The following is a 27463-nucleotide window of genomic DNA, read 5'->3' as shown; positions in this document are numbered from 1 at the left end:
TGGAGGTGGGCAAATCACTTGAGATCAGGAGTTCGAGACCAGCCTGACCAATATGGTGAAACCCCCATCTCTACTAAAAATACAAAAATTAGTCGGGCGTGGTGGCAGGCACCTGTAGTCCCAGCTACTCAGGAAACTGAGGCAGGAGAATCACTTGAACATGGGAGCGGGAGGCTGCAGTGAGAGGAGATGGCACCACTGCACTCCAACCTGGGTGACAGAGCAAGACTCCATCTCAAAAAAAAGAAAAAAAAAAAACAACTAAGGGATAAGTTCATATCATAGTGTTTGGCACATGGCAGGTGTGTAATGGATATCATCAGGACCACCTATACTTTTGTTATTCCTTTGAATGGAAAAGCAGTCCCTGGTACTACAGTAAGTCTTTTGGGGAAAGGAGTATAATCCTAACAACAACTCATGAAAGCATTTTTGAAAAGAAGACATGATAAGGAAAACCTGCATCTATTTCTGCTGTTTCAGACATTGCTACAAGTGGTTGGTGTGGTCTCTGTGGCTGTGGCTGTGATTCCTTGGATCGCAATACCCTTGGTTCCCCTTGGAATCGTTTTCATTTTTCTTCGGCGATATTTTTTGGAAACATCAAGAGATGTGAAGCGCCTGGAATCTACAAGTGAGTATGGAAACTCGAGTTGGTATAGACATGCTAGCTAGCTTCCGTTTATGCCGTAATTACGGAGCGCCCCTGAAATTCGGCAGACTCTGTCTTCCAGAATTTCTCTAACGTTAGGTAATCGAACATATTGGCCATCATGAATTATTGTGTCCCTTGGAGCATATGGAATTGATAGCATGCAACGTGCAACTTCGCAATTTGGAACAAGGAAGGAGTGAAGGACACATGGGGAATAATATTCTACAGGAATATCAGCACCATGAAGACAGGGACCCTTCATGTCTTGTTTATGACATACTGCCTTACACAAAGCTGGCATTTAATGAAACCTTTTTCTTAGAAATAAAACATTTGATCATGGTGGAACTAATATAGAAGGAATATAATTAGGGTGTTTTCCTGAAGATGCTAGAATGACAAGGAAATGAGAAGGATGGAGAAAGGAAAAGAGGTGTCAGAAGCAATGTATTTGGTAAATTTATAACATTTGCAAACTCACAAAATGGCTAGTAAGTTGCAGTTTTAAACGTTTTGAAAAGATAAGCATTGTTATTTTCAGTTGTCCATTTGTTACCAGCGGTGCTTGTTCTAATGTCACTGTTTGAGGTTTTTCCCCCTCAGGCTGTTTGTATATATATGGACACTGAAAATAATCCCCTTAGATCACAAGGAGAGATACCAGTTTATAAAACATACAGTCTGTTGCTCTATTGAACTTCCTAGTTTTGGAATCATGAGGAAGACATTTTATGATTAATCACTCTATTCCACATGTAATCGCAGAGGCGAAATAATCCAGAGTTCATCTCATTATGCATGCACAAATTAACATATTTCATCATTGTTAAAACACAAACTCATAAGAAAAGTAGAATTGCTCTACTTTTTAATAAAAGTGTAAGGATAATAGCCAAAAAGTAAAGAAGGAAGATATTTGTATCAGGAAAGCTCCACTGTGGATAGTTACTGCAAATGAATGCCAACTCAGCTCTCTGGAAGCCACACCTAGAAGAGAAACATTGAGTCCCATCATTTTCAGTATCTTCTACTGAGTGGGAAATAGAAGCTTATCAGGACAAAGCAGTCTTTTGTTGTGACGTATATATGTTTCTCTTTTAACAATGAACTTTTTTTTTTTTTTTTTTTTTTTTTGAGATGGAGTCTTGCTGTCACCCAGGCTGGAGTGCAATGGCACAATCTCGGCTCACTGCAACCTCCACCTCCTGGGTTCAAGCATTTCTCATGTCTCAGCCTCCCAAGTAGCTGGGATTACAGGTGTGCACCACCACACCCCACTATTTTTCTATTTTTAGTAGAGATGGGGTTCCACCATGTTGGCCAGGCTGGTCTTTAACTCCTGGCCTCAAGTGATCTGCCCGCCTCAGCTTCCCAAAGTGCTGGAACTGCAGGCATGTACCACTGCACCTGGCCAACAGTGAACTCTTAAGAGGCATTTATTCTAAGTGTCTGCATGAAGTAGAATGGGTGACAGTCCATAAAAGTTGTAGAAAAACTTTTCAATCGTCAAGAAAATCAGCTAAGCTACCATGAGGTCTAGTCTTGTAAGGTTTTCAGTGGGCAGGCCGAGCAGTGGAGCCCACGTGTGAGTAACACTCGGCCAATAGGACTTGCTAGGGAAGGCAGAGTATAATTGCTGAGAGACCTTCCTCGTGCAGATCACCGGCCCTAGCCAGCGTTGTGTGTGGACAGCAAGGCTGTGCAGGCATTTTATGTTTATGTTTGGGCCTGCTCATGAAATGAAGTTATCCGAGAGTCTTGTTTTAAGGGAGTCTGTGGTATGTTGAAGGAAGCAGTTGTTCCAGAAGAAACATCTTGACGTAGACTTCTGTCTGTGTCAAGAGCCACATCCGATCCATGTGGATGTGCAGAAAAGGGGACTCAGGAAGGCTTTTTGGGAAGTAGTGTAGGATTTTCTCTCTTGAATTACAGCATGTACCCTAAAGCTTGAAAACATTTTCATGTGGAGATTCTGACAACTTTATCATGGCCCCTGAGGCATATTTGGGTGTTCCTGTGCCCCGCTTGGCTGTAATGATGAGTTAAATATGCATGTTTCTTTCTCCATGCCCTCAGATCACCAACTGTGGGGGCTGGTTGGTTGGAACTGTTTATTGTTATCCATCCAGGGTGGTAGGTCTCTGCCATAAATCACAATTCCACTGTTTCTTCTCAGCAGCAGTGGATCCTGTTTTTTGAGACCACTGCTGGAGTGACCAGCTGAAAGCAGGATGCCTGATTGCCATGGCAGGGAGGCATAACCCAGCTTCATCCTTGTGCCCTCAAGGATTTCCAAAGCCTCAGTCGGACTGCCTCACTGCCTCTGGAGCCATAGCTGGCATTTAAGGAATCTTAATAACAAATCTGGGCCAGGCCGGGCGTGGTGGCTCAAGCCTGTAATCCCAGCACTTTGGGAGGCCGAGACGGGCGGATCACGAGGTTAGGAGATCGAGACCATCCTGGCTAACACGGTGAAACCCCGTCTCTACTAAAAAAATACAAAAAAAACTAGCCGGGCGAGGTGGCGGACGCCTGTAGTCCCAGCTACTCGGGAGGCTGAGGCAGGAGAATGGCGTGAACCCGGGAGGCGGAGCTTGCAGTGAGCTGAGATCCGGCCACTGCACTCCAGCCTGGGCGACAGAGCGAGACTCCGTCTCAAAAAAAAAAAAAAAAACAAAAAAACAAACCTGGGCCAGGCGTGGTGGCTCACGCCTGTAATCCTGGCACTTTGGGAGGCTGAGGCGGGCGGATCACCTGAGGTCAAGAGTTCGAGACCAGCCTGACCAACATGGAGAAAGCCCGTCTCTATTAAAAATACAAAATTAGCCAGGCATGGTAACACATGCCTGTAATCCCAGCTACTTAGGAGGCTGAGGCAGGAGAATCACTTGAACCCGGGAGGCAGAGGTTCAGGTGAGCCAAGATCACACCATTGCACACACTCCAGCCTGGGTAACGAGAATGAAACTAAAAAAAAAAAAAAAAATCTGCAGTTGATCATTTTATTTTTGCAAAAGTGACCATATCAACAGTCAGTCATAGAGGAATGCATAAAAACCGGAATGGCATTTGGTTGCATTTCTCCAGCCACCTCCACTCATTTGGCAATGCCTGAAATGTAAAGCCATATCAAATTTCTGTTGGTAAAGATATTGTGATCCGCTAGCAACGTCTGCCATGAGCGTGAACTCATGTGTCCCATGTTTTTAGACTGTAAGATCCTTGAGTTTGTTCATCCTAGATTCCCAGGGACTTTGTTCAATGCAAGGTGGTTAATAAGCGGCACAGGAATAGGGAAGGCTGTTGGATATTAGCTAAGTAAGATTTGGGGATTTTTAAAATGTGGGCTACAAAGTCTGGAGAAAAATGCCCTCAGGGTGCATGAGAATCTTTGACTCTGATTATTCTGTCTCTGAGATACTGTGGCTCAGATTAAAAGCACAGCCTTGGAAATAAAACAGATATGAGTCCAATGCCCAAGTCTACCACTTGCATGGCTTACTTAACCTTGGGCAGTGTTTTTGTTGTTGTTGTTTTCTTGTTTTTGCTTTTTTGAGATGTAGTCTCGCTCTTTCGCCCAGGCTGGAGTGCAGTGGCTATGATCTTGGCTCACTGCAACTGCCACCTCCCGAATTCAAGCAATTTTCCTGTCTCAGCCACCTGAGTAGCTGGGACTACAGGCACATGCCACCACACCTGGCTAATTTTTGTATTTTTAGTAGAGACTTGGTTTCACCATATTGGTCAGCCTGGTCTCAAACTCCTGACCTCAGATGATCCACCCGCCATGGCCTCCCAAAGTGCTGGGATTACAGGCATAAGCCACTGCACCCAGCATTGGGCAGCGTTGTTGATGCCTCAAGTCTGTTTTTCCCTCTGTCAAGGATATAATACTTTCCCTGTTGGGTTCTTCTGAGGGTTGCCTGAGACTGCTTGGAAACCTTGAACATACAGGAACTACCAGAGGCACTATAGCCTTGAGAATTAAAACCATAATAACCCTCAAAGGTCCCACACAGCATCAGTACCCTGCAGCAAGACTGGTAGACCAGATCTTTGCATGCAATTCCTTTTCATGTTCTTTTTCAGAGAAGACAGAAAATCTCTGTGGAGTGCCACCTAAAGAGTTCTCTGCGTTGTGGAAAACACAGCTGTTGATCTTGTGAAATGGCAGGTTGTGTCAGCCGGAAACTGCTGACTAGTGCATTAGAGCTGAGGCTTGGCATGTGCTCTCCCTCGGTGCTAGTTAGTTGTCTTTGCAGACCTCCCAGCTCACCCTCACTGGCAGCCCTCTCAGCCCTAAGTGGGGTGTGAAAGAGAAAGGACTATCTTTTCAAAGGTTGCAGATTTCTGCTGTACCTTGGTAACTTGGTGTGAATTAAAGTGTGTAGCTTGATCTTCATGATATTCCCAGGTGTTCAAAACTGGGATGGCACCTAATTTCTCAAGCTGACCCTGCCCTGAAACCCAGTTGGAGATAAAACAGTGGCAGCTTGGATCTCCTGATAAGGAAAGCAAATGACAATAGCCATGTTGAAGGATTTCATTCCAGAACTCTGTCCCCCTGACTGCCACATCTCCTTCCTTCTCAGTGGCATTCTCTATATGATGGACGTGTTCAGTCACAACACGCCCTTGCTCTGGAAGTAAGAGCATGGTTCTAGTGATTTCTCTGAATACTGGGAGCCAAACTCTTTGTAGAGAAATGGAACTTGGAATTCTCTTATTTCCAATATCACCCTGTTTCCAGATTGACTAAGTCCCAGGGTGCAGGCTAGAACATCTGGGGTGTGCAGAAAAGACCTGTGCAGAACATCCAGCCTCTCTTACAGAAGCACCAGCTCAGTCCTCTTATGGTCATATCACCTGCCACCTTCCCAGTGCAAACTTACAGGTTATACGAAGCTGACACAAAACAAGTAAAAGGTTACTGTGCGTGTTGAAGAGTGAGGACATTGTGGATGCCAGAGATAGAGAATAGAGAGAACCCTGTGGACTCGCGGGAGGCTCTCTGCCTGAATTAGATATAAGGGAAGTGCCAGATCACATTCTGGTGGGGAATATATGCTCAGGGAAGGTCTGGTTTGTTAAAGCACTATCACAGGAGAGGGCCCCTAAAAGACAGTGCCCCCAGTCAGATGTATCAGCCAGGAAAGAGCCCCGAGGATGGGTGGACAGTCAGTAACCTGAAGCTCCATCTGCCTTCCCCGACCCAGGGCTTCCCACTTTCTCAGAACCCCAGTGTCTCATACCTGGCAGCCTGCTCCTTCTTCACTTCCAGAACTGTGGACTCGACTCTGATGTATGTGGAACCCCCATGTCTTGACACACTGGTACCCCAGCACCTCCAAATGTGCAGTGCCTGTGTGTACAGTGGGCACACCAGTATTGAGTCAGCTGTAGCACAGATGGGCATGTGGGTGCTGGAGGATGCTGGACTAAGAGTCCGACCCAGAAAATGAGTTAGAGTTTTTCTCTTAAATTTTCCATTCCCTCCACCCCTTACTCCCACTCTACCCCCTCATCATTTTATAAAACATATGTAACCACCACCTGTAAGATAGATTGGGCAGGCGCAGTGGCTCACACGTGTAATCCTAGCACTTTGAGTGGCTGAGGCAGCCTCATTGCTCGAGCCCAGGAGTTCGAGACCAGCCTGAGCAACATGACAAAACCCAATGTCTACAAAAAATACAAAAATTAACTGAGTGTGGTGGCACACCTGTAGTCCCAGCTACTCAGGAGGCTGAGGTGAGAGGATCACTTGAGCCTGGGAGTTTGCAGCTGCAGTGAGCCAAGATCACACCACTGCACTCTAGCCTGGGCGACAGAATGAGGCCCTGTCTAAAAAAAAAAAAAAAAAAATTCTCCCAGACACTCCATGTTTTACTAATAGGGTCTTCTCTGGGAGCTTCACAGGTAACAAAGTCAGTGTTTGCTAATTATAAAGCATAAATTGTTTATCCCAGTAAAGAATGTTAAAGACATGGTGCCAGGTCACTTGTCCCCAACATGCACCTGCCCCAGTATGGCCTCATTCATGGTGGACAATTGAAACTCTCAGGAATTCATCCCTGCCCAAAAGTAGCTAGCCTGCATGTCCCCTGCCATGCAGGAGGGAGGTATGTCCTGGTAGTCATCAAACTGTGTGCTTGAAACACAATGGCCTGCTGGAAATGGTGGCTCACACCTGCCTGTAATCCCAGCACTTTGGGAAGCCAAGGCAAGAGGAAGACCCTCATCTCTATGAAAAACTCAAAAATTATCTGGGCATGGTGGTGTGCACCTCTCATCCCAGCTACTTGGGAGCCTGAGGTGGGAGGATCTCTTGAGCCTAGGAATTTGAGGTGGCCATGAGCTATGATCACACCACTACACCCAGCCTGGATGACAGAGTGAAATCCTGTCTCAAAAACAAACAAACAAACAAAAAAAAACACTAGCACTTTGGAAGGCCGAGGCTGGCAGATCATCTGAGGTCAGGAGTTCGAGACCAGCTTGGCCAAGATGGAAAAACCCCATCTCTACTAAAAATACAAAAAATAGTTGCAAGTGGTGGTGGGTGCTTACAATCCCAGCTACTCGGGAGGCTGAGGCAGGAGAATCTCTTGAACCCAGTGCAGGACGGGGAGTGGGTGCGGAGGTTGCAGTGAACCGAGATCACACCACTGCACTCTAGCCTGGGTAAAAGTACAAAACTCCATCTCAAAAAATAATAATAAATAAATAAATAACACCACACAAACACAATGGCCCAAGGTAGAGCAGCTGGTCAGTGAACCTCGCGGGACATCCAGCTCCCAAAGAAAAAAGAAGTCACACAAAAGAGAATTCACCTTTTAAAATTCTGTAGAGGCCATGAACCCACTGAGACCACAGTCAGATGCTGAAAAAGGCAATGGCATATGCCATGGAGACCTCCAGACAGCAGGACAAGTTTTCAGCAGTCATAAAAACATCCATCAGGTTCCTGGAGCCAGTGTTAAGACCATTCAGAGAGATCTTGGCTGGGCAGGTTCCTTGGGCACGGCACAAGGGCATTGCAGCACCCAGGTCCATGGAGTTCATAAAGGACTCTTCCAGCATGAGTGGGCACAGAAGATTCCCCAGGATGCAGGGACGTGACTGTCTGTCTGTTCAGCTTGCTTACTGAGTGCCTGTCCTGTGCCAGGTACCGTTCAGTTACCAGGATGCAATGGTTATAGCTGACCCTTGAGAAAGTAACAATTTAAGGTGGGGAGAGACACATAGATGGCTAATTGTAATTCAATATGGTGAGTACTTGTAACAGAGAATTGTTTTTAAAAATCCTACTGGCTCAAAAATCAGTGAAATATAATTTCTGCCCAAAGAGATGCCAGGGAAGAGTACGGAGAGGAGAAGGACCAGCAAGACTGAGTTAGGAAGGAAAGAATTAGAACTAGATTTGAATGTGGTCAAAGATAAAACATTTATTTCCAGGCCCCTTATATGAGGTGTGGTTTGAGCAGGAGCTTGAGATTAGAGTGGCAGGGCCCCCTCAGGCTACTGGGAGCATTTATTTCTCTTTGAAACATGAAGCCTCCAAGGAAGCCTGCGTGTGCTGTTTGGTAGATGCGTGACCGTGGAGCTGGGGAGGCCTCTGGTTTCCCTGCATCCAGCCTCACTGAGCGGTGTTCTCTGTCTCTGTTTCCCCAGCTCGGAGCCCAGTGTTTTCCCACTTATCATCTTCTCTCCAGGGCCTCTGGACCATCCGGGCATACAAAGCAGAAGAGAGGTGTCAGGAACTGTTTGATGCACACCAGGATTTACATTCAGGTCTGTCCATTTCTGGAAATGGTTTCAAAGGACAGGATCTGCTGCTTTTTCTGTCTTAACTTCCCTGGTCCGATGAGCTTGTTGGCTGGCACGTCAGGGCCCAGCCCCACATCCTGCTTTTTTGCGCATCTTCCTCTCCCCCGCCGCCCATCCCCTTCTTCTGGGCTGGGACTCCTCTCGGAATCGCTGCTGCCGGTTTCTTCTTTGTGCCTCCTGACTGGCTTGCAGGGTCCTTCTCTCACCATGCATGGCCTGTGGCTCTGTCAGCAAATGTCTTCTGCAAAAGGCCACCTAGTAAATGTTTTAGGCATTGTGTGCCATTATTGTCTTTGTTGCAATTAACCACCTTTGCTGTTGTAGCACAAAAGCAGACGTCAATACATCAGCAAATGGCTGTGACTGTGTTTCAATAAAACTTTATTTACAAAAATAAGTGCTGGCTCACATGCTGTAGTTTGCTGACCCTTGCATCAGCGAAGATTTTTTCGATTTGGAAATTTCAGAATTTCCACCAAATCTACACAACTTGGATCCATCATTCCAATCTTTATTTTATCTTGCTGATTAAATGGCACTTTAAAAACCACATGCTAAAAGGAAAAAAGAAGTAGCAAACAAACAACAAACAAAAAAACACATGCAAATCTTGTTAGTGAGGTCATTTTGATACAGTCCCTAAGCAATAGTGTGCGCGGGCCTTCTGGTAAGTATGGAAGGTGGGAGAAGTAAATTGGGACTACACTCTGCTATTGGAGAACTGAAACAGTCAATCATGTGCGTGGGTGGACTTCACGTGAGATGCACTTCACATAAGTACCTCTCAGCACTGCAAGAGATGTCCTTATGAGACTGTTTTTCTCAGTTCTTTATTAGGATCATATTCCTGGGTTTCATATTTGCATGCATCTTCACTCAAAGCCATCATATACCACTGTGTATGTGTATCGTATAGTGCCTGTATCACTTAGCTTTCTGGAATCTACAGGTTCCTTGGGTGTGCAACTTTGCTGCCCAACTCCATGTAAACATCTTCTGTAGCTCAGCTGAGCAAAACACACTCTCGCATCCAATGCAGTTAATACGGTTCTACTTATTCATCATGCTTGTTACCGTTCTCAAATTCAGAGGCTTGGTTCTTGTTTTTGACAACATCCCGCTGGTTCGCCGTCCGTCTGGATGCCATCTGTGCCATGTTTGTCATCGTCGTTGCCTTTGGGTCCCTGATTCTGGCAAAAAGTAAGTACAGATGTGAATAACTATGTATGGTATGATTACAATTTATAGCTGTGTTTACAGTTATTAAATTACACTCTTGCCACCTCGTCTAATACTACATACTGTTTGGTCCTAATGAAGTGTATTTAAATCATTTACGGTGTGTCAGGTTGGATAGGATTCAGCAGTGTGACTCGTTTAAGGAGTCATTTGGGTCTTGAGGGGTTTCTTTTATCTTTCTTTGCATGGGTTGAGGTATGCGCAGTTGAGATTCTGAACGTTCCTGTTAGCATCTGGTAGTTGCGAAGAGAGAACCAATTTATTCTGAAGCATTTTGTCCAGCTTATGGTGTTAGCTTTCCAACTGCTTGTATCTGTTGTTTGTAGTTGCCTGGCGCATGAGGTTGAGAAAAATTCTCAGCAGGAAAGAGTATTATCTTCACTGCCACATGGGTGCCAGACAAGCATGGCATGAGTTCACCACCCCAGTAACAACGGTGCATTACAATACTTATTAATGGAACAAGGAGAGTAGTATTTTAGTCTCAAAAGCGTTGGCACTTACAACCTATTGCTTTGTTTTTAGTGGTTTCCAGCTGTGGTTGCATTGCACGTAGAAAGTGGAATAATGTAATGGGCTTTGAAACCATAATAATGAATGTCTGAATAATGACATTGTTTCTTGCATATATAATGCGGTTAATTAAATGTATGTCGATCCTGTTGGAATTCATAAAATCATCTAATAATTTTTCTGAATATACAGTGTTGTTTTCCCCATTGTCTCTTGATCTCAAGCAACAAATGGTAAAAGTATAGCTATAAATGTCATTATATGATAATTGTTTTGACATCATGAAGGGTTCCTCTTGCTTAGTGGCAGAAGGAGCCAGGCCTAGGTGTGAAGTGAGACTGACTTTATTCCCTTCTTCCTCCTTATGTAGCTCTGGATGCCGGGCAGGTGGGCTTGGCGCTGTCCTACGCCCTCACACTCATGGGGATGTTTCAGTGGTGTGTTCGACAAAGTGCCGAAGTTGAGAATATGGTAATATTCATCTTCACGTTCTTTTGCTTTTTCAAGTCTCCTTGCCATTAAAAGGTATAAAAGCCATTCTAATGTGAAATACTAAAACTGTAATTTTTACATCTTTGCTAACAGATTTTTTAAAGATCCATCCTCCATCTGTTTTAAGTTAATGTAAAATAAAATATATACATCTTTTTCTGAGTCTTATGGTTGCTATGTCAGCAGGTTTTATATTTATCACAAGCTTTTTCAGATGTAATAAATGTCTCTGTAGGAGGGAGGTTCAGAAATTCTAGAGAGGATATAAGCTAATTTCTTAGAAGCCTGTTTATTTTTGTTTCTTAATGGGTAATTCCTCATTCCTGGTAAAAGAAGATTTCAGGATTTTGAGGTTGTTTATATTTAATTAATGGGTCTCCTCCTCTCCCAGTTCCAGTGTTTACTCTCTTATGTGATGAACAGAAGGAAGGAAGGCCTGAGGTTTGCTGGTGTGCCTTCGTGGCACAGAAAGCCACCTCTTGGAAGGTGTTAGTCAAAAAGGGTATTAGTTTATGGTGGTATAGGAGGCTTTAATCAATGTTTTAAATATTTGCACCTTCCCCTAAAGGGAGAAAAGCAATGAACTTAAAAATCTTTTCATTCTTCCCGTAGAGCAAAAGTTGAGTAATTATTGCAGTGAGGTTTCATGATCATCCAATTTAACCGATCTATATCAGGTGATCCTTCTATAGCAAAAGATTATTTAATGGGGGTTGGGGTAAGGGGGCAGAGTTTTGCTCTTCTCGCCCAGGCTGGACTGCAGTGGTGAGATCTCGGCTCACTGCAACCTCTGCCTCCCGGGTTCAAGTGATTCTCCTGCCTCAGCCTCCCGAGTAGCTGGGATTGCAGGCATGCATCACCACAGCCGACTAATTTTTATATTTTTAGTAGAAATGGGGTTTCACCATGTTGGCCAGGCTGGTCTCAAACTCCTTACCTTAGGTGATCCACCCACTTCGGCTTCCCAAAGTGCTGAGATTATAGGTGTGAACCACCGCGCCCAGCCAGCAAACTATTCTTGATTGGTGGCTGTGAGTATTCTTTTCCTTTACAAAATTTTCTTGCCTTTAATACAGATGTGAAAAGTGGATAAACAAAATCTAAGCATTCATTTCTCTCATTCTTTTAACCTGATGTTGAAGGAAGTGGTTGTAAGTGAAGGTGTTACAGAATGATGAACCAAATTTGTAAGTCATCAACATCCTCGTCTGTCTCCTGCTTCTCTCCTTAACCAACTATGTATGAAAGAAGAACATTTCATTGACAGTCTCTTAACATCCATAAATGACACCCTCCATTCCTAACCCCTGGGGATGTCATATTTCTTTCAGATGATCTCAGTAGAAAGAGTGATTGAATACACAGACCTTGAAAAAGAAGCACCTTGGGAATGTCAGAAACGCCCGCCACCGACCTGGCCCCATGAAGGAGTGATCATCTTTGACAATGTGAACTTCATGTACAGTCTAGATGGGCCTCTGGTACTGAAGCATCTGACAGCGCTCATTAAATCACGAGAAAAGGTTTGTTTAAAGCATCTTGCCTCTTCTCAATTTCAGAAGATTTAGTGCTTTGTGTGCTTGCTGTCTTCCTTGTGGATATGTGAAGGGGATTAGTGGTACATAGGTTAACCTGTCTTGGAAACTGACCATGGAATGTGGATACCAACATTCTTTCTTCATGCTATGAACTGCTTTATTGTGGTTGGTGGGCCCCGGGCCTCAGGGCTGGAGCTTAACGTGACCCAGGATACTCTGTTTGACACCTAATTACTCATGGGTTTTTCCTGGAAGTCAACTCTGGCTTTGTGTCACCAACACTCCCATGTCTAATTCTGTTGATTTTTACTTTGTTGCGTTTCTCAAGTCCTTTTCTTCCTCTCCATTGCTGCAGCTTCTGTTCCAGCCTTTCTCCTCCTCAGTCCTTTGGTCTTGTGTTAGTCTGTTTTCACGCTGCTGATAAAGGTATACCTGGGACTAGGCAATTTACAGAAGAAAGAGAGGTTTAATGGACTTAAAGTTCCACGTGGTTGGGGAGGCCTCAGAATCATGATGGCAGGCAAGGAGGAGCAAGTCACATCTTCTATGGATGGCAGTAAGAAAAGAGAGAGTTTGTGCAGGGAAACTTCCCCTTATAAAACCATCAGATCTCATGACACTTAGTCACTATCATGAGAACACCACGGGAAAGACCTGCCCCCATGATTCAATTACCTCCCACTGGGTCCCTCCCACAACATGTGGGAATTTAAGATGAGATTTGGGTGGGGACACAGCCAAACCATATCAGGCCCTTTCGTTAGTCTTTCTTGCCTTCCTTTAACCTGTGTTTTGCTTTCCCTCCCCATCCCTCTCACTGCAAACTCTTTCTTTCTGAAACAGTTTGATCACAGATCTGATCCTTACATGGCCAGCTCCTGGCCTGGGTGAGCAGCTGCTGCAACCTTACTGAGCCCCAGGCCCACCCCGACAGGACCTGTGTGGCTCTCAGCCCCCAGGGAAGACGCAGATCCCATGACCCCATCAGTGCTCAGAAGTCAGACCCCCAAGCTGGAGGCAGTAAAGGCACCAGAGACTCACTCAAAGTCAGTGAAAGGAAAGCAAGGAGGGGCTTGGGAGGCTGTGTGGAGGTTTGTGAGCTCATTCTGCAGGCAACTAAGTCTACCAGCAACGTCCCTTTCACATGTGGCCTGGGGCCCTTGGCTAGGACTAGGACATTCTCTTGAAGGAACTAAACCAGAGCAAACAAGACAGGAGAATCTCTTCCCCTTCCCACCCCTTTCCTTACAACTCCCAATATGGACACACAGCCCTTGTCCTCAGGGTGCTGTCCTTCTCCCCAAGCACCTGTCTGCCTTGCTCCTAGTGTGCATCCTTTTTCAGTCACTTCAGACATCTCTGCCCCTTTGAAACTCTGTTCTCCACATCGTCCTATAGATTCTTTTTCTGATACAGAGTCTTGCTCTGTCACCCAGGCTGGAGTGCAATGTCACATTCCCGGCACACTGCGACCTCCGCCTCCCAGGTTCAAGCGATTCTCCTGCCTCAGTCTCCTCAGTAGCTGGGATTGCAGGTGTGCACCACGGCACCCAACTCATTTTTGTATTTTTAGTAGAGACCGGGTTTTGCCATGTTGGCCATGGCTGGTCTCGAACTCCTGAGCTAAAGTGATCAGCCACCTTAGCCTCCCAAATCATGCCTAGGATTACAGGCATGAGCCACCATGCCTGGCCAGATTCTTTAATATAACATTTGTGGTCCACCTGTGTTCATAACACCATTATTTGCAGTGAGCAGTAGGTGGAAGCAGCCCAAGTGTCCATTGACCGAGGAATGGAAAAACCAAATGTGATACACACACATAATGGAATATTATCCAGACTTAAAAAGGAGGTGATTCTGACACATGCTGTGACATGGATGAGCCCTGAGGACAGTATGCTAAGTGAACTAGGCCAGACACCTAAGGACGGTGCTGTAAGATTCCACTTACAAGTGGGTACCTGGAGTAGTCAGTCATGGAGACAGAAGGTAGGATGGTGGGTGGCAGGGTAGGGGAATAGGCGTTAGTGTTTAATGGGTATAGAGTTTCAGTTTTATAAGATAAACAGAGTTTTAGAGATGGATGATGGTGGTGGTTGCCCAACAACATGAATGTATTTAACATAATTGAACTGTACATTTTAAAGTGATTATAATAATCAATTTGATGTTATTTTACTACAATTTTAAAAGTACATAAAGTACTTTTGTGTATTTTACCACAATTTTTTTTTAAAGAAGATAGCACGATGGCATGATTTATAATTCCGAGTCAGCATCTCACAGTACCCTGAGTCTCTTAAATTCAGGGAGCATTTTATGTTCATCTCTGTGCCCCCAGAAAATGGCATGCTGCAGGGCACATGGTGTGTGCCTTTGAGAGTGAGGGATAGGCACGTATGAAGAAATCAGTAACAAAACACACACAACAGGTGTCAGTGTTAGATACTTTCAAAACTGCTCTTTTTCTTCTTTTGCTTCCTACCACAGACCCATTTAATGGGCTATAGCCATAATTGAATGAATGATACCCTTGTGCCATGAAAAAGAAATGTACAGATTCATGCCCAGATAATACCCAGGGAAGCAGCAAAAGCTGATTCGTCATTATCTACCCAGCGACCTTGTGAGTGTGAAGAGGGTGGAGACCACTCTGCAGGCAGCAGCAGCTGTAGCTCTTGCTGAAGGCAGGTTTCTCACATTCTGTTCTGATGGTGCCAGGGGGATGTCTGCGTACTCTCAGACAATGTGTTTATTAGGTCCTACCTGATCAATATCATTCTGTTAGTTTGGCCACGCTGTAAATTTCCCTTGAAGCCATAAAATATGAATTATCTACAAACCTCTGTTGTACAAGTTAGAAAACAACCTATATCCCCACATTGATAGTGTTCCATCTTAAAACCATCCCAAATCATAGGATTACCTGAGATCTAAAATGTGGGAGGGTAAATTGAATTTGAAGACTGGATTATAGCTGCAACCACTTGGCTTTTGAGACAGAGTCTCGCTGTGTCATCCAGGCTGGAATGCAGCGGCGCAATCTCGGCTCACTCTGCCTCCCAGGTTCAAGCGATTCTCCTGCCTCAGCCTCCCGAGTAGCTGCAATTACAGGTGCCCGCTGCCACACCTGGCTAATTTTTGAATTTTTAGTAGAGATGGGGTTTCACCATGTTGGTCAGGCTGGTCTCGAACCCCTGACCTCAAGCAATCCACCTGCCTCCACCTCCCAAAGTGCTGGGATTACAGGCGTGAGCCACCGCGCCCAACCCCACTTGGCTTTTGATTTGTGTCCTGGTTCACTCACAGTGTCACCTTTAGCTTCATTTGTGTATTCAGAGACGGCATTCAGGCAACATCATGGTGAGTTGGTTCCACTTTGCCTGTGTATGTTCAGGGTGTGTCTCCTCCACACCTGCGTGCGGCCCCAGTATCGCAGGCAGTCCCTTTGCTGTTGGAGCTGATGGAGAGGCGCATTGTTTCCGGCGGGGATGTAGGAATGTGTCCACACAGCAGAAACAGGGCTTCATTCTCTTTCAGTTGCTTCATCTGCTCAGATTTCCTGGACATTATAATAAATAGGCAAAAGTAATAGGTGCTAAGTAGGTTTCTAATTCATGGAAGAAATAGCGAGTAAAAAAGAAAGCACTAAAATGAGGTATCTACCACCCTAAGCTTCCTGGTTACACTCCAAACACTGGATGCATTTTTCATTTAGATGATTTTGTGGTTGATTTAATCATTTTAGAGAGTACTGGGCCATTTTAAAGCATTTTTCATCTTTAGAGGTAGATTGATTTTGGTTTGTTATTTTTTTTTCCCCTTGCTCAGAGCTATTACTTGGATAATACATTTTTACAGATGTGTACTAGACCTTGCTATAATGTGCAAAATATTAGTTTCTTATATTCTCTCCTTTTTTACATTAATGTTTGCTGAGAAACCCCTCCTCTCACAGCTAGATTGTCCCACTTCCCCTGCCTACTTGCTCATCTCAGGGGCCGGGATCAGCATCACCTGCCTCTGCTGGAAACATGTTAGAAATGCAGACTCTCAGGCCCACCCCACCCTTTTGATTAAAATTGCATTGGGACAAGAACCACCCCCACTCCTGCCCCTGCAGTAAAGCCATCACTCTCCGCTAAACAATTTTTGATGACTAATAATCTGTGATTTCCAAGAAACTTCCTTTGACAACTTGAAGTTGAGCTCATGGATTTCCCCAGCCCCTCTTATGACTAAACATGAGACACTGGATAGTCCTGGGCCAAGTGCCACCCGACAGGTTTTTTGTTTTCTGTTTTTGTTTTTGTTTTACTTTTATATTCTGTAAATTATGAATTTACATTACAATTTAATTCTGTGATTCCACATTTATGCATTCATTTGCACCTTTCCAGTCATCTCTGTCTTCTATCACAGTTTTCATCCCGCCGGACAGCCTTCCCTGAATAGCAGTCTCTGTCCTCATACCAGCTCAGCACAGCCATGTGTTTGAGTTCCCTTCACTACTGATGGGATCAAAAGGAGTCTCACTGCCCCAGACAGTACACTAGGTCTGTCTGGCCTGTTTCCCAGTTGCCCCATGTCCAACGTAGCTGCAGGCTTTTCTCCCAGCCTCTTCTGTGGGTGCCAGTTCTTCCTGTCAACAGCTGTAATCCACCCTAACACAGGTACTGTCTTGGCTCAAAGTAGTCATCTTCTTGTCCCAGCCACCTTTTTATACTCATCCCTGTCCACAGCATGCATTAAATGTGTGACAGTAGGACCAGTGTGGCAGGCCAGTGCCTTTAAATACAACCACACTTCTCCCTGCCGTATCCCTTCTAGCTACACCAAGGGAATACAGAGCCAGGCTATCCAAGTGATTGGGAGGCCATCAACAGAATGGGCAAGAGGCAGGCAGACCTGGGTTTCAGTCCCATTCCGTCACTTAGGGGCTCAGTTATTTCAGATGGTTTAATCAATCTTACTAAGTCTCTATTTTTCTCTTTTGCAAAATGCAAGTGATAGGGCCTAACCATTAGAGTTGTATACTTAAGCAAGATAAAAGGTGTAAAACACCCAGCTTACTGTATACCTGAACAGTATGGCAACAGATTTCCCATAAGTGTTTCAAGCCTGAGTTAAATGCTCAACTCTCTGGGGGACTTCTGTGTTTTGCAGGACACCACAGGTGATACAAATAATACAGAGCTAATTCTAATATAGGTCCTGCCCACAGCACATACCGCCTAGTAGAGGAAACAAAGGAGCATATAAATGGCTGCTCTGTAAGGCAGAAGGAGTTCACAGATTTTATGGCTGTTTAGAAAAGGCGTTACGACAGCCATTAAGTGTGGGAGAAATCCACATGGGGACAGGTGGAGGATTTTAATGCAATTATGCATTTGAAACAGACTTTGGAAGGTGGTTAGAATTTCAGCAGGTCGAAATTCATGTGAAAGGCACAATGGCATATGCCAAGGCTCGATGCCGTGATTCGATGTGAATGAAGAATTAGGCACCTCTGAGTGTACAGGGGCATGAACTACCAGGTGAATAACACACATGTGCACACTTAGTCCTCACAGCCACCCCGCCAACTCAAGCCAGCTCATGGCGCTAAGGATGGAAAGGTTAGTTGGGACCGTTTTGTAGAGGAGCTTTCCCAGTGTGGAGTGCCAGGCAGAGAGCCGTACTTCGGAAGTTTAATCTGAGAATTGAGTGCACGGGAAGACGCTACAGGCCCGAAGCCAATTGATTTTATGTACTACTGGCAAGATGTGATAGGGCAAGTGATTCCACTTTGCAGAATCAAACTAATGTTGACTAAAACAAAGTTGTAACACCCTGCTTAGTGAATTTGCAGGGATACAGGTGGGAGTAGAAATTGGTATCCTATTTCTGGAGGCTAGTTTGGCATCACTTAACAGCCTCCTTTGAAAATGTTCATACCTGTTCCTCAGCAATTCCACATCTAAGAATTTATTTTAAGAAACTAATTAAGGTTGTTTGCAAAGATGTAGCTTCAAGCATATTTAACATGGTATTATTTACAATAGCGAAATATTGGAGCCTAAACATCCACAAATAGGGGATTTGTTGAATAAATAATCATATACTGTAATACATAGCTACTGAAGTAAGTACTTTTATTAAATAATAAATGAAAATAGATTACAATAATCTGTTCATATTCTCATTTTGCCTAAATATATGAGATTATATCTTTAGGAATGTAGATAACTCACACTCAAGTTCAGAAAGAAAAGGTATTAACATGTGACAAGGATTCTGTTAGATTGCTGGGGTTGTGGCTAGCATTTATTTATTTTTCAAATTCACTTGCACTGATTATAACTAGCAAAAGCATTTTTGTTTTTCAGATGTTAATGCAGCCTTGCACTCAACTAATGTTGCAGAAATTAAAATGAGGGTATTGAGTCAAGAAACAGAACAAGTAATATTTTTAGTGCTTGGAGTTGGGGAAAGCTGGGAGGTGCATGTTTTGAGCCTGTGAACTTGGGGAAGAATTTATTGGATTAAAATGGAGGAGTCAGAAGCAGCAGCTGTTTTGAGGGGGGTGTTGGGTATTGATCATGTTGAGTTTCGTATATGAAGAGAGACCCACGTACAAATGTCTAATGTTTGCCCAAAGAGATCACTCTTGGCCCAGTTGGGAAAATAAAAAGGGTCAATTGCAAAGCAATTAAAATAAGACTAAGTGTCTTTTTGGTGTTATGAATGTAAACTTACTGATATTAGTGATATTCTCCATAGGATTTGGTAAAACCCATTGGTGACTTGTGAAAGACTTGGGACTGTAATTTTGATGACTTTGAAAAGAGAAATAACCAGAGCCAGGTTTTCTTTGGTTGCCTTTTGCTGATTATATCCTCACCTGAGTGTGGAGTGCCTAGTCTTATGGTTGTAGGCAGCCCTCAGTGTCCCTACCTTTAAGGAGTCCATCCTGGCCATCTACCAATAATAGCCTACAAATGTCCAGGTTTGCACAGATGGATCAGTTTCCCATAGAGCTGATAATGTGAGTGTCCACACATTCTCACAAACACAGCATTTGTCTGTGTCTAGGTATGTGCTGATTTACTCAGAAACACATGAGCCACACACACTGTATGTATGTGTGTGTGTATGTGTGTGTGTGTGTGTGTGTGTGTGACAGAGACAAAATATAGTCAGGAAGTTTCTCTACCAAAGACTATGTCATCTTAAATGATAGAACTCTGGAAAAATGAATACTCGTTTATGTCACTTCTGACACCTCTGTCTTGAATTAATATCCCTGTGAAATTAATATCCCTGTGAAATTATCTCAGAAATTCAAATTGGTGTATATATATATATATATATATATATACACACACACACACACACACACACACCCAGATGTACCTATGTGCAGAAAATGGGCCACCTATAAAGTATAAACTAGGATTTACCATAAGGTAGAATATGACTCCAAAGGTAATACAATTAGCTAAAGCCACTTTTTAAACATTTACATTTTTATATTTTGTACATGTATCTCTTTAAAGATAAAATTCCTTGTGGAAATGTCATTATTGACTTTACAGATATGGAAGTGTTCAAATGAGGTAATATGTAACATTCCCAACACATACCCAGTGCCCAGTAAAGTTCTGCAGTGAGTTTTAAAATTTATTAAATAATCGACAAATCATTGAAGGCATCTTTTATGTCCTTCGTTGACTCCAGATTCCTAAATAAGGAGGATGTCATTTCTTGGGAAGTTCCCACCAGGAAATTTGCAGGTGGGCAAGGTCCTTGGCACAGAGGCCAGTTTCTGCATACAGATTTATATGCACACATGTGAAAGCCAGTTTTTACAATATAGAGGTATTGCCCCCACCTTTTTTCCTGCATTTTATTGATTCTTTGATCGTATTGGCCGTGCACTTCATTTCGCTCTGTCTCGGCTTTAATAGAGGAGTGATACTTGACACAAATGTTTCTCAAGGGACAATTGTAAGTATTAATTAGTTTGTAGAATGCCTTTTGAACTGTGCAGATGAAAGGCCTTACGTAAACGGCAAATGTTATTTGTGTTGTTGATCTCATTATGTGTGTTTTGGCTGCTAGTGTCTTTTAAGACACTGCAATCTTTACTTCAGAATTTTAAAACATTTCCTTTTGAGACAAAATATGGTCAGATATTTAATATTTGGAAGTTTCTCTACCAAAGAATATGTTATCTTAAATAATAGAACTCTGGAAGAATGAATACTCGTTTATGTCACTTCTGACACCTTTGTCTTGAATTAATATCCCTGTGAAATTATCAGAAATTCACATTACTCAGATCCTGCCAGTAAAGCTAATTTAAAAGTTGCCTTTTCATGGGCCACTTAGGAGACTGTTGACTTTTCAATGCCAGTAAAAGAATTCGGTTATTTTTAACTCTTATTTAGAGCAGTGGATCTCAACCAGGGGCAGTTTTGCCCCAGAGGACATTTGTCAGTGACATTTTCGGTGGTATCATTCTGGGAGTGTGCTCCTGGCATCTATGCAGTAGGGCCCAGGGATACTAGCAAACCTCCCACAATGCCTGGGGCAGCCCCCAAAATGAAGACGTATCCAGCTCAGAAGGTCATCAGTGCTGATGTTGGGAAAGTCTTAGACTACTCTCAATATAGAATGTCCTTAATTCTTCTTCAAAAACCGAAAGTTTTCTCCTAGTTTTGCTGCATCTTGTGATTTTTTTTTTTTTTTAATCCTGCCTCCTGGATCTCTCTGTAGGTTGGCATTGTGGGAAGAACTGGAGCTGGAAAAAGTTCCCTCATCTCAGCCCTTTTTAGACTGTCAGAACCCGAAGGTAAAATTTGGATTGATAAGATCTTGACAACTGAAATTGGACTTCACGATTTAAGGAAGAAAATGTCAATCATACCTCAGGTATGCAAGTCATAGCGTCCTTACCTGCCCCTTTTATAAGAGCTACTATGTTTAATTGCTTTTACTTTTATTGCTTTTTTTTAATTGGATGAAAGGATTGTTTTTTTTTTCACCCAATAGAGCATGTTTTTATGAGCAGATATTTTCAACAGGTATTTTCATTTGATATCTGGCTTCGTTTGTGTGTGTGTGTGTGTGTGTGTGTGTGTGTGTGTGTGAATAACTTACCCAGATAGGTTTCTATACTAAGATGCCACAGTTTTATCCACTGATAACCATAAAGAACAAAATGATGCATGGTTTGTTTAGCACTGGGGAGGTTTCTATAGGGAGATGTGGATTTTAAATGTCTTAATGTTGGAATTTTGCTGTAGGAACTAAAGCTACCTTCTCAAAGGTGATTACCTCCATGAAGGGCTTTCTGTGAAACTGTGGGCTGTGAGAATTAAAAAACTTATAGTTGCTTTGCGATGACTTTTAGAATCTAGCTCTTGGTGAATGATTTTAACCAGTAAGTTGTTGCAGACTAGCAAGGAAGAACATGAGAGAAGGAATTCCATCTCTCTACACTTCATCTTCGTCTTTCTTACGATCACTGTTGTAAGAGTGCGTGGTGTTCTTCACACAGACCCAGTGAGTGTTTGCTCCGATGGTGGAGGGTTAAATTGGCCATCCCTTTCTGGACTCTGATTCTATTTTCTTTTCTTCTCCTTTGTAGAAGTGTGACTCTCAAGGAGTGTTCTAGAGATTGGATTCTTTGTACAATAAGAGCTCCTGTCATTGCTTTGGTTCATATGTAACATAAATTCAGAAAGTATTCATTGAGTAATTACTACTCTCCAGGTGTATAGGCATGAGCAACATAGACCTTGTCCAAGCCGGCATGGGGTCTGCAGCTGTGGGACCTCGTGGCTCCCATCGGGCCTCACAGTTCCATCCTGTCCTTCACTTTAACATTTCCGCATATTCAGCTCCACACATGACTGGGTTGTTTTTTTTTCTTTTAATGTGGTTTTTTTTTTTTTTTTTTTTAACACTCTGTAGTCATTGGGGGGAGCTGAGGAGCACACACACACACACACACACACACACACATACATTCTGGAGAAGAGAAACACAGAGGAGACAAGAGTAAAACCCAGGCAGAAATGAACTTTCTGGGCATGTGGAAATAACTCTTCAATGCCCATTGATTAGGAAGCATAGAGAACATGCCACTGGAAGGGAAGGAGAATGTGATTTTTATCTTAGACCAACTACAGTTATGGCTATCCTAGCACTGACCTCTAAAACAATTGGAATTACTCTTAAGTAATTTTGAGGATGTGAAGAAATTGGAGCCCTGTGCACCGTTGGTGGGAATGTAAAATGGTGCAGCCACTTTGGAAAACAGTATAGAGTTCCCCAAAAATGAGAGCTAACGTGATCCAGCAGTTCCACTTCCAGAAAGAGTTGAAAGCAGGATTTCAGAGTTTCGTACATCCACGATCATCATGGTACCCAAAAGGTGGAAATAGTTCAAGTGTCTGTCACCAGATGAGTGGATGAACAAAATGTGGTCCATCCATACAATGGGGAATTATTCAGCTTTAAAATGGAAGAAAATCCTGACAGTCTATAATGCAGATATACCCTAAAGACATTATGCTAAGTGAAATAAGCCAGTCACAAAAGGACAGACACTAGATGGTTCCCCTAATATGAGGTACCTAGACTAGTCAAATTCACAGAGACACAGAGTAGAAGGGTGGCCACCAGGGGCTGAGGGAAGGTGGGGGATGAGGAGTTACAGTATTTCACAAAGGACTTCGGTTTTGTCAGATGAAAGGCATCTTGTGAATGGATGGTGGTGATGGCTACAAAACAATGTGAATGTCTTTAAGATCACTGAAATGTTTACTTTGAAACGGCAAAAGCGATACATTTTATGCTATGTGTATTTTACCACAATTTTTATTTTTAATTTAAAGAAGAAAAAGTATCCCTTTCAGGATAAAATGGGAAGAAATGTGTAGCACGTTAGATTCCCTCTGGCTGTTAGAAGCATGACTTCCTGCTTACAGTAGAAAATGAGAGTATAAATTCTCAAGTTTTATATTTTGGTTATGCCCATCTCAAAAATGGGCCAAATGAGGTTTTCTCAGCAGAGATAATGCGCATGTCTGTAAAGTACTTTTATATCCTTGGATGAAAGGTTCTAGGAACGTGCCCTGCATTACTTTGAATGCTTCTTAATAAGAAATAGTTGTGTGCTTGTGTACATAAAAGAACTCTAAATAAAGAAGTAACATTAGATGATTCTTGGCTCTGCCAGTAACGTTTTGGAAGCACATCTGAGCAAAGACTAAATATACCTTGACATCACCAGGTTTTGGTTCAGTTCCATAAGTTTCCACCCTACTTTTGAGCAAATGCTCTATGTATGTAGTCCGGAAAGCATGCTTACAAAACACTGCTAAGCTTTGTATCCATGTAGATCCTGATCTCCAAGCATTGTAAACATAGAAGCTTTCTTTTTTAACTTTGTATGGCTTTGTCTGCAAGGCTCAATGTTGGTTGAAAAAAAGTAACATGGTCTAGAGCCACTGTGCAATGCTTAATACCACCCAGGAAATCATTCAGCAGACTACCTGGGATAGAATCTTTCAGAGCATCTTCTAAGCGTCAGCACGACCCACATTTTTATTCCAGCACTGCCTGATACAAGTGTGACCTCAATGAAGTCACTTAGCCTCCAAGCTTCAGTTTCCTCATCCTTAAACCAAGCCTAGTAATTACTAACTCACAGATTTGCTGTGAAGATTTTACTGGATGAGAACATGTTTGTGGTCCTACTCTGGGTTCTGAGGAATGCTCAATAAATAGTAACTATTTCTAATTAAGGATTGGGGTAGAGGCCTTTAGGGTATTATTGCTACTCACTATTCTAGAAGGACTTGGCTCATTAACTTCTGTTTCTATTTTTGTGATCCTTGGTGAATTCCTTTAACCAAATTGTTTATGTAAATTTAAATAATGAAGCAGCAACAAACAAAAAATGCACAATAAAAACCTAAGAGAGAAATCTAATGTTTTTTTCACAAGGAACAAAAGGTGAGGCTATTGCTTTGTTTTCTGGCTTTCCCCCACCCCGGTCTTAGCGGCATTCCTGACCACTGTCAGTACCCCACTAATGCTTTGCATTTCCTGAGCAGGCAACTGACACTGGTTCTCAGCCCTGCGTGAGAACAGGGGCTTGTCCCTCTTAGATCCAGTGCTTTAGTGATAGTTGCGTGCAGACAAGTTACACAGGTAGTGAGAATTCCTAACATTTGCGGAATCCGTAACATGGTTAGCTTCTTTCCTTGCCATCTCCCACTTCGTCCTCACAGCAATTCTGTGTCATCCTCATTTGACATATTTTCAAACAGGCACAGAGAGCTTAACGCACTTAACTAAAAGTAAACAGCAGAGCCAGGATTCAAATGGAATTTACGGCAAATCCCATATGCCAGATCCTGAGTTCCTGAACCCTCTCCTAGGGACTTTAAACCCACGTTGGCCGGCGCAATCCCTGATTGGAACTCTGCTTTGCAGCATGATTTAGTGTGGGCTTGTGCAGGTGCACACACATGCACAGAAACAAAAGTCTCACAAATATTACTCCATGCTTCTACGCCCTGATATTTTCTATTATATCCATTCTATTCTGGTTCATCTAAAAGACATAATGATGGTCACGAGCCACAAAAGTGATTTCATGATCCATTGGTTGCACCTGCTGTTTGAAGAACAGCACACCTCACTGTCCTGCCCTGCTTGGCCAGGCTCTTGCTGCCTGGCAGCACCATGCAAGGAGCCTCATGACATGGTGATTGTCACCGCAGCCCTGTGGGGTGTATCAAGTTAGCCCCATTCTCCAGGAAGGAAACTGAGGCTCGGGGAGATTCATAACTTACCTGGAGATGAATAGTTAATAAGTAGTAGAATCAGAACTCAGAATTATCCAACTCAATTTTTTTTTCAGTAGATGTTTGTTGGACAGCATGATTTCTCATCAAACATTTTACTCATTCTTTTTCTTTTCTTTTTTTTTTTTTTTTAAGACAGAGTCTCACTCTGTTGCCAGGCTGGACTGCAGTGGCGCCATGTCAGCTCACTGCAATCTCTGCCTCCTGGGTTCAAGTGATTCTCCTGCCTCTGCCTCCCGAGTAGCCAGGATTACAGGTGTGTGCCACCACACCCAGCTCATCTTTGCATTTTTAGTAGAGACGGAGTTTCACCGCATTGGCCAGGATGGTCTTGATCTCCTGACCTTGTGATCTGCCTGCCTTGGCCTCCCAAAGTGCTCATTGTTTTTCTGTCTACCCAACTTAAACAAGGTCCCCAGAAACCATAACCAAAGAGAGCAAATATGCAGCAAAGTCAAAAGGTATCTTTTCTTTGAACTTTGTCATTTGGACAGTTAGGTCATTTTGAAAGACTAAATTGTTTGTGATTTATTTATTTTTTTATTTTTTCCAAAACCTTAAGTGACACTAAGCACTAAAAGAAAATCCTTTTGGAAACAGGGTGTATTCACTTATGTGTCATGGGCTAATGAGCGTCAGAAGATCCTCTAAGCCTTACCTTGTGGGAGCTCAGAGCCCTTTGTCTTTCAAGGCCTCACTGGCTGCAGAGGGTGGAGAAGGCCGGAGACTTGAGGTTACATGAAGGTTACTGGTCTGCAGTGCAGAAAGCATACGCCCCTCATCCTAAAAAATGAGTGGAAAGCCAAATGGCTTGTGTCGCCACACCCTGATGTAGGGAATCTAGGAAGTTTGGAGCAAACACAGCAAAAGCAGAACCAAGTGCTGTTTCTTTGAATGGCCATGTTTAGGCGAGTCTGGCCTGCATGGCTTCCTGGGTTGTGTGGAGCACGAATTTCTGTGTTCTCTCTCTTCCTGGCTTATCCCTTTCATTTATGGCTCAGGGTCCTCTGTCACTCTTGACCACACCATGAGCAACTCAAATTCGTGGTTAGGAGTAAGCAGCAAGGACCTGGGAAAGAACAGAAATGATGACATACACAGTCGGGGGCCAGTCCTGGAGTCACTTTAAGAAACAAATACTGCGCTGGGTGTGGTGGCTCACGCCTGTAATCCCACCACTTTGGGAGGCCGAGGCGGGTGGATCATGAGGTCAAGAGATCGACACCATGATGGCCAACATGGTGAAACCCTGTCTCTACTAAAAATACAAAAATTAGCTGGGCGTGGTGGTGCATGCCTGTAGTCCCAGCTACTTGGGAGGCTGAGGCAGGAGAATTGCTTGAACCTGGGAGGCAGAGGTTGCCGTGAGCCGAGATTGCACTACTGCACTCCAGCCTGGTGACAGAGGGAGACTCTGTCTCACAAAAAAAAAAAAAAAATACCGAATTCTTAAGAAAGTACCCCTCAATTTGTATTTAAAATTTCAGGAAGAAGCAAACAGTGAAAGTAATTCCTAAATAACTACCCTAAACAGAATAGTTAGCTGAAATGGATGCTTCCTTTGTGTTCAGGACACAAGGTAGTTAATTGCCCTTCCCAAAGAGAGCACCAAGGTGATACTATAACTCAGACAAGAGTTTGCTTAACTGAAGGATCTGGAAAAATGGATTTCAAAACTTTTTTTTGGATGGATTATTTACTCCTAGAGCCCTCCAATCCTATGGACACAAATAAATGTTTTCAACTAAAGAGTAACTTAATGCAAATTGAACATTTATGATAGCACCCTAAGGGCTGGCGTACATCAACAGGTATAATCTTTGTTAGCATTAAACAGATTCATTTTTCATATTTGTTGGACTTTTTTGTTTTTCTATCAAAGCAAAAGCTAGGTACTTTTAAAGCAGCCCACTGCTCAGACTTCTGCTATCTTGGTATTTCTACTCCCTGAATTTTCTTCAGTCGGTTGAAAAGGTTAACCAGAGTGTCTCTTTAAGACTTCCTTTTTATTACCTGATTTTCTTTCCTTTTTTTTTTTTCTTAAGTTCTTTTTGAGAACAAAACTCAAAGGGAAAAGAGGTAGGTATGCAGTTACTAGTAAAGAAATACAATTGGATTCTGGCCTAATGCAGTCGGTTTTTTGTTTCTGCACACTGAAGTCTTCATTAAGGCCATGGAACTGCTCCCTGGAGCTGGTGACCTTTTTGTATGTAAAGAAGACTTTACACGACTTAAATTCTTTTTCCTTTGTTGGCGAACAATGTTCTTTTCTTCTGAAAATGGATGATGATCAGTTCATTCAGAGGCTACAGGGTTTTTTTAAA

The 27463-nt window shown here is 43.1% G+C and overlaps 1 protein-coding gene across 10 annotated transcripts in view; it reads left to right on the top strand.

The window, feature by feature from the left end:
• The window catches only part of ABCC4 (ATP binding cassette subfamily C member 4 (PEL blood group)), a 291853-nt gene that overhangs the window by 224476 nt on the left and 39914 nt on the right, over window positions 1-27463 (top strand). For all 10 annotated transcript variants that reach the window (XR_012426459.1, XM_074021271.1, XM_074021270.1 and 7 more), the window contains 6 exons: window positions 484-634; window positions 8333-8452; window positions 9578-9688; window positions 10611-10711; window positions 12064-12255; window positions 21034-21189. Coding sequence is in view for 9 of the 10 variants with exons in the window: in XM_074021271.1 (XP_073877372.1) it covers window positions 484-634; window positions 8333-8452; window positions 9578-9688; window positions 10611-10711; window positions 12064-12255; window positions 21034-21189 (831 nt within the window). In the remaining variant the exon portion in view is untranslated. The remainder of the gene's footprint in view (window positions 1-483; window positions 635-8332; window positions 8453-9577; window positions 9689-10610; window positions 10712-12063; window positions 12256-21033; window positions 21190-27463) is intronic.

The sequence above is a fragment of the Macaca fascicularis genome, chromosome 17 (assembly GCF_037993035.2).
Source record: "Macaca fascicularis isolate 582-1 chromosome 17, T2T-MFA8v1.1".
Taxonomy (NCBI): domain Eukaryota; kingdom Metazoa; phylum Chordata; class Mammalia; order Primates; family Cercopithecidae; genus Macaca; species Macaca fascicularis.
The sequence above is the reverse complement of the archived record's forward strand: the minus strand, read 5'-3'. Positions and strand labels throughout refer to the sequence as shown.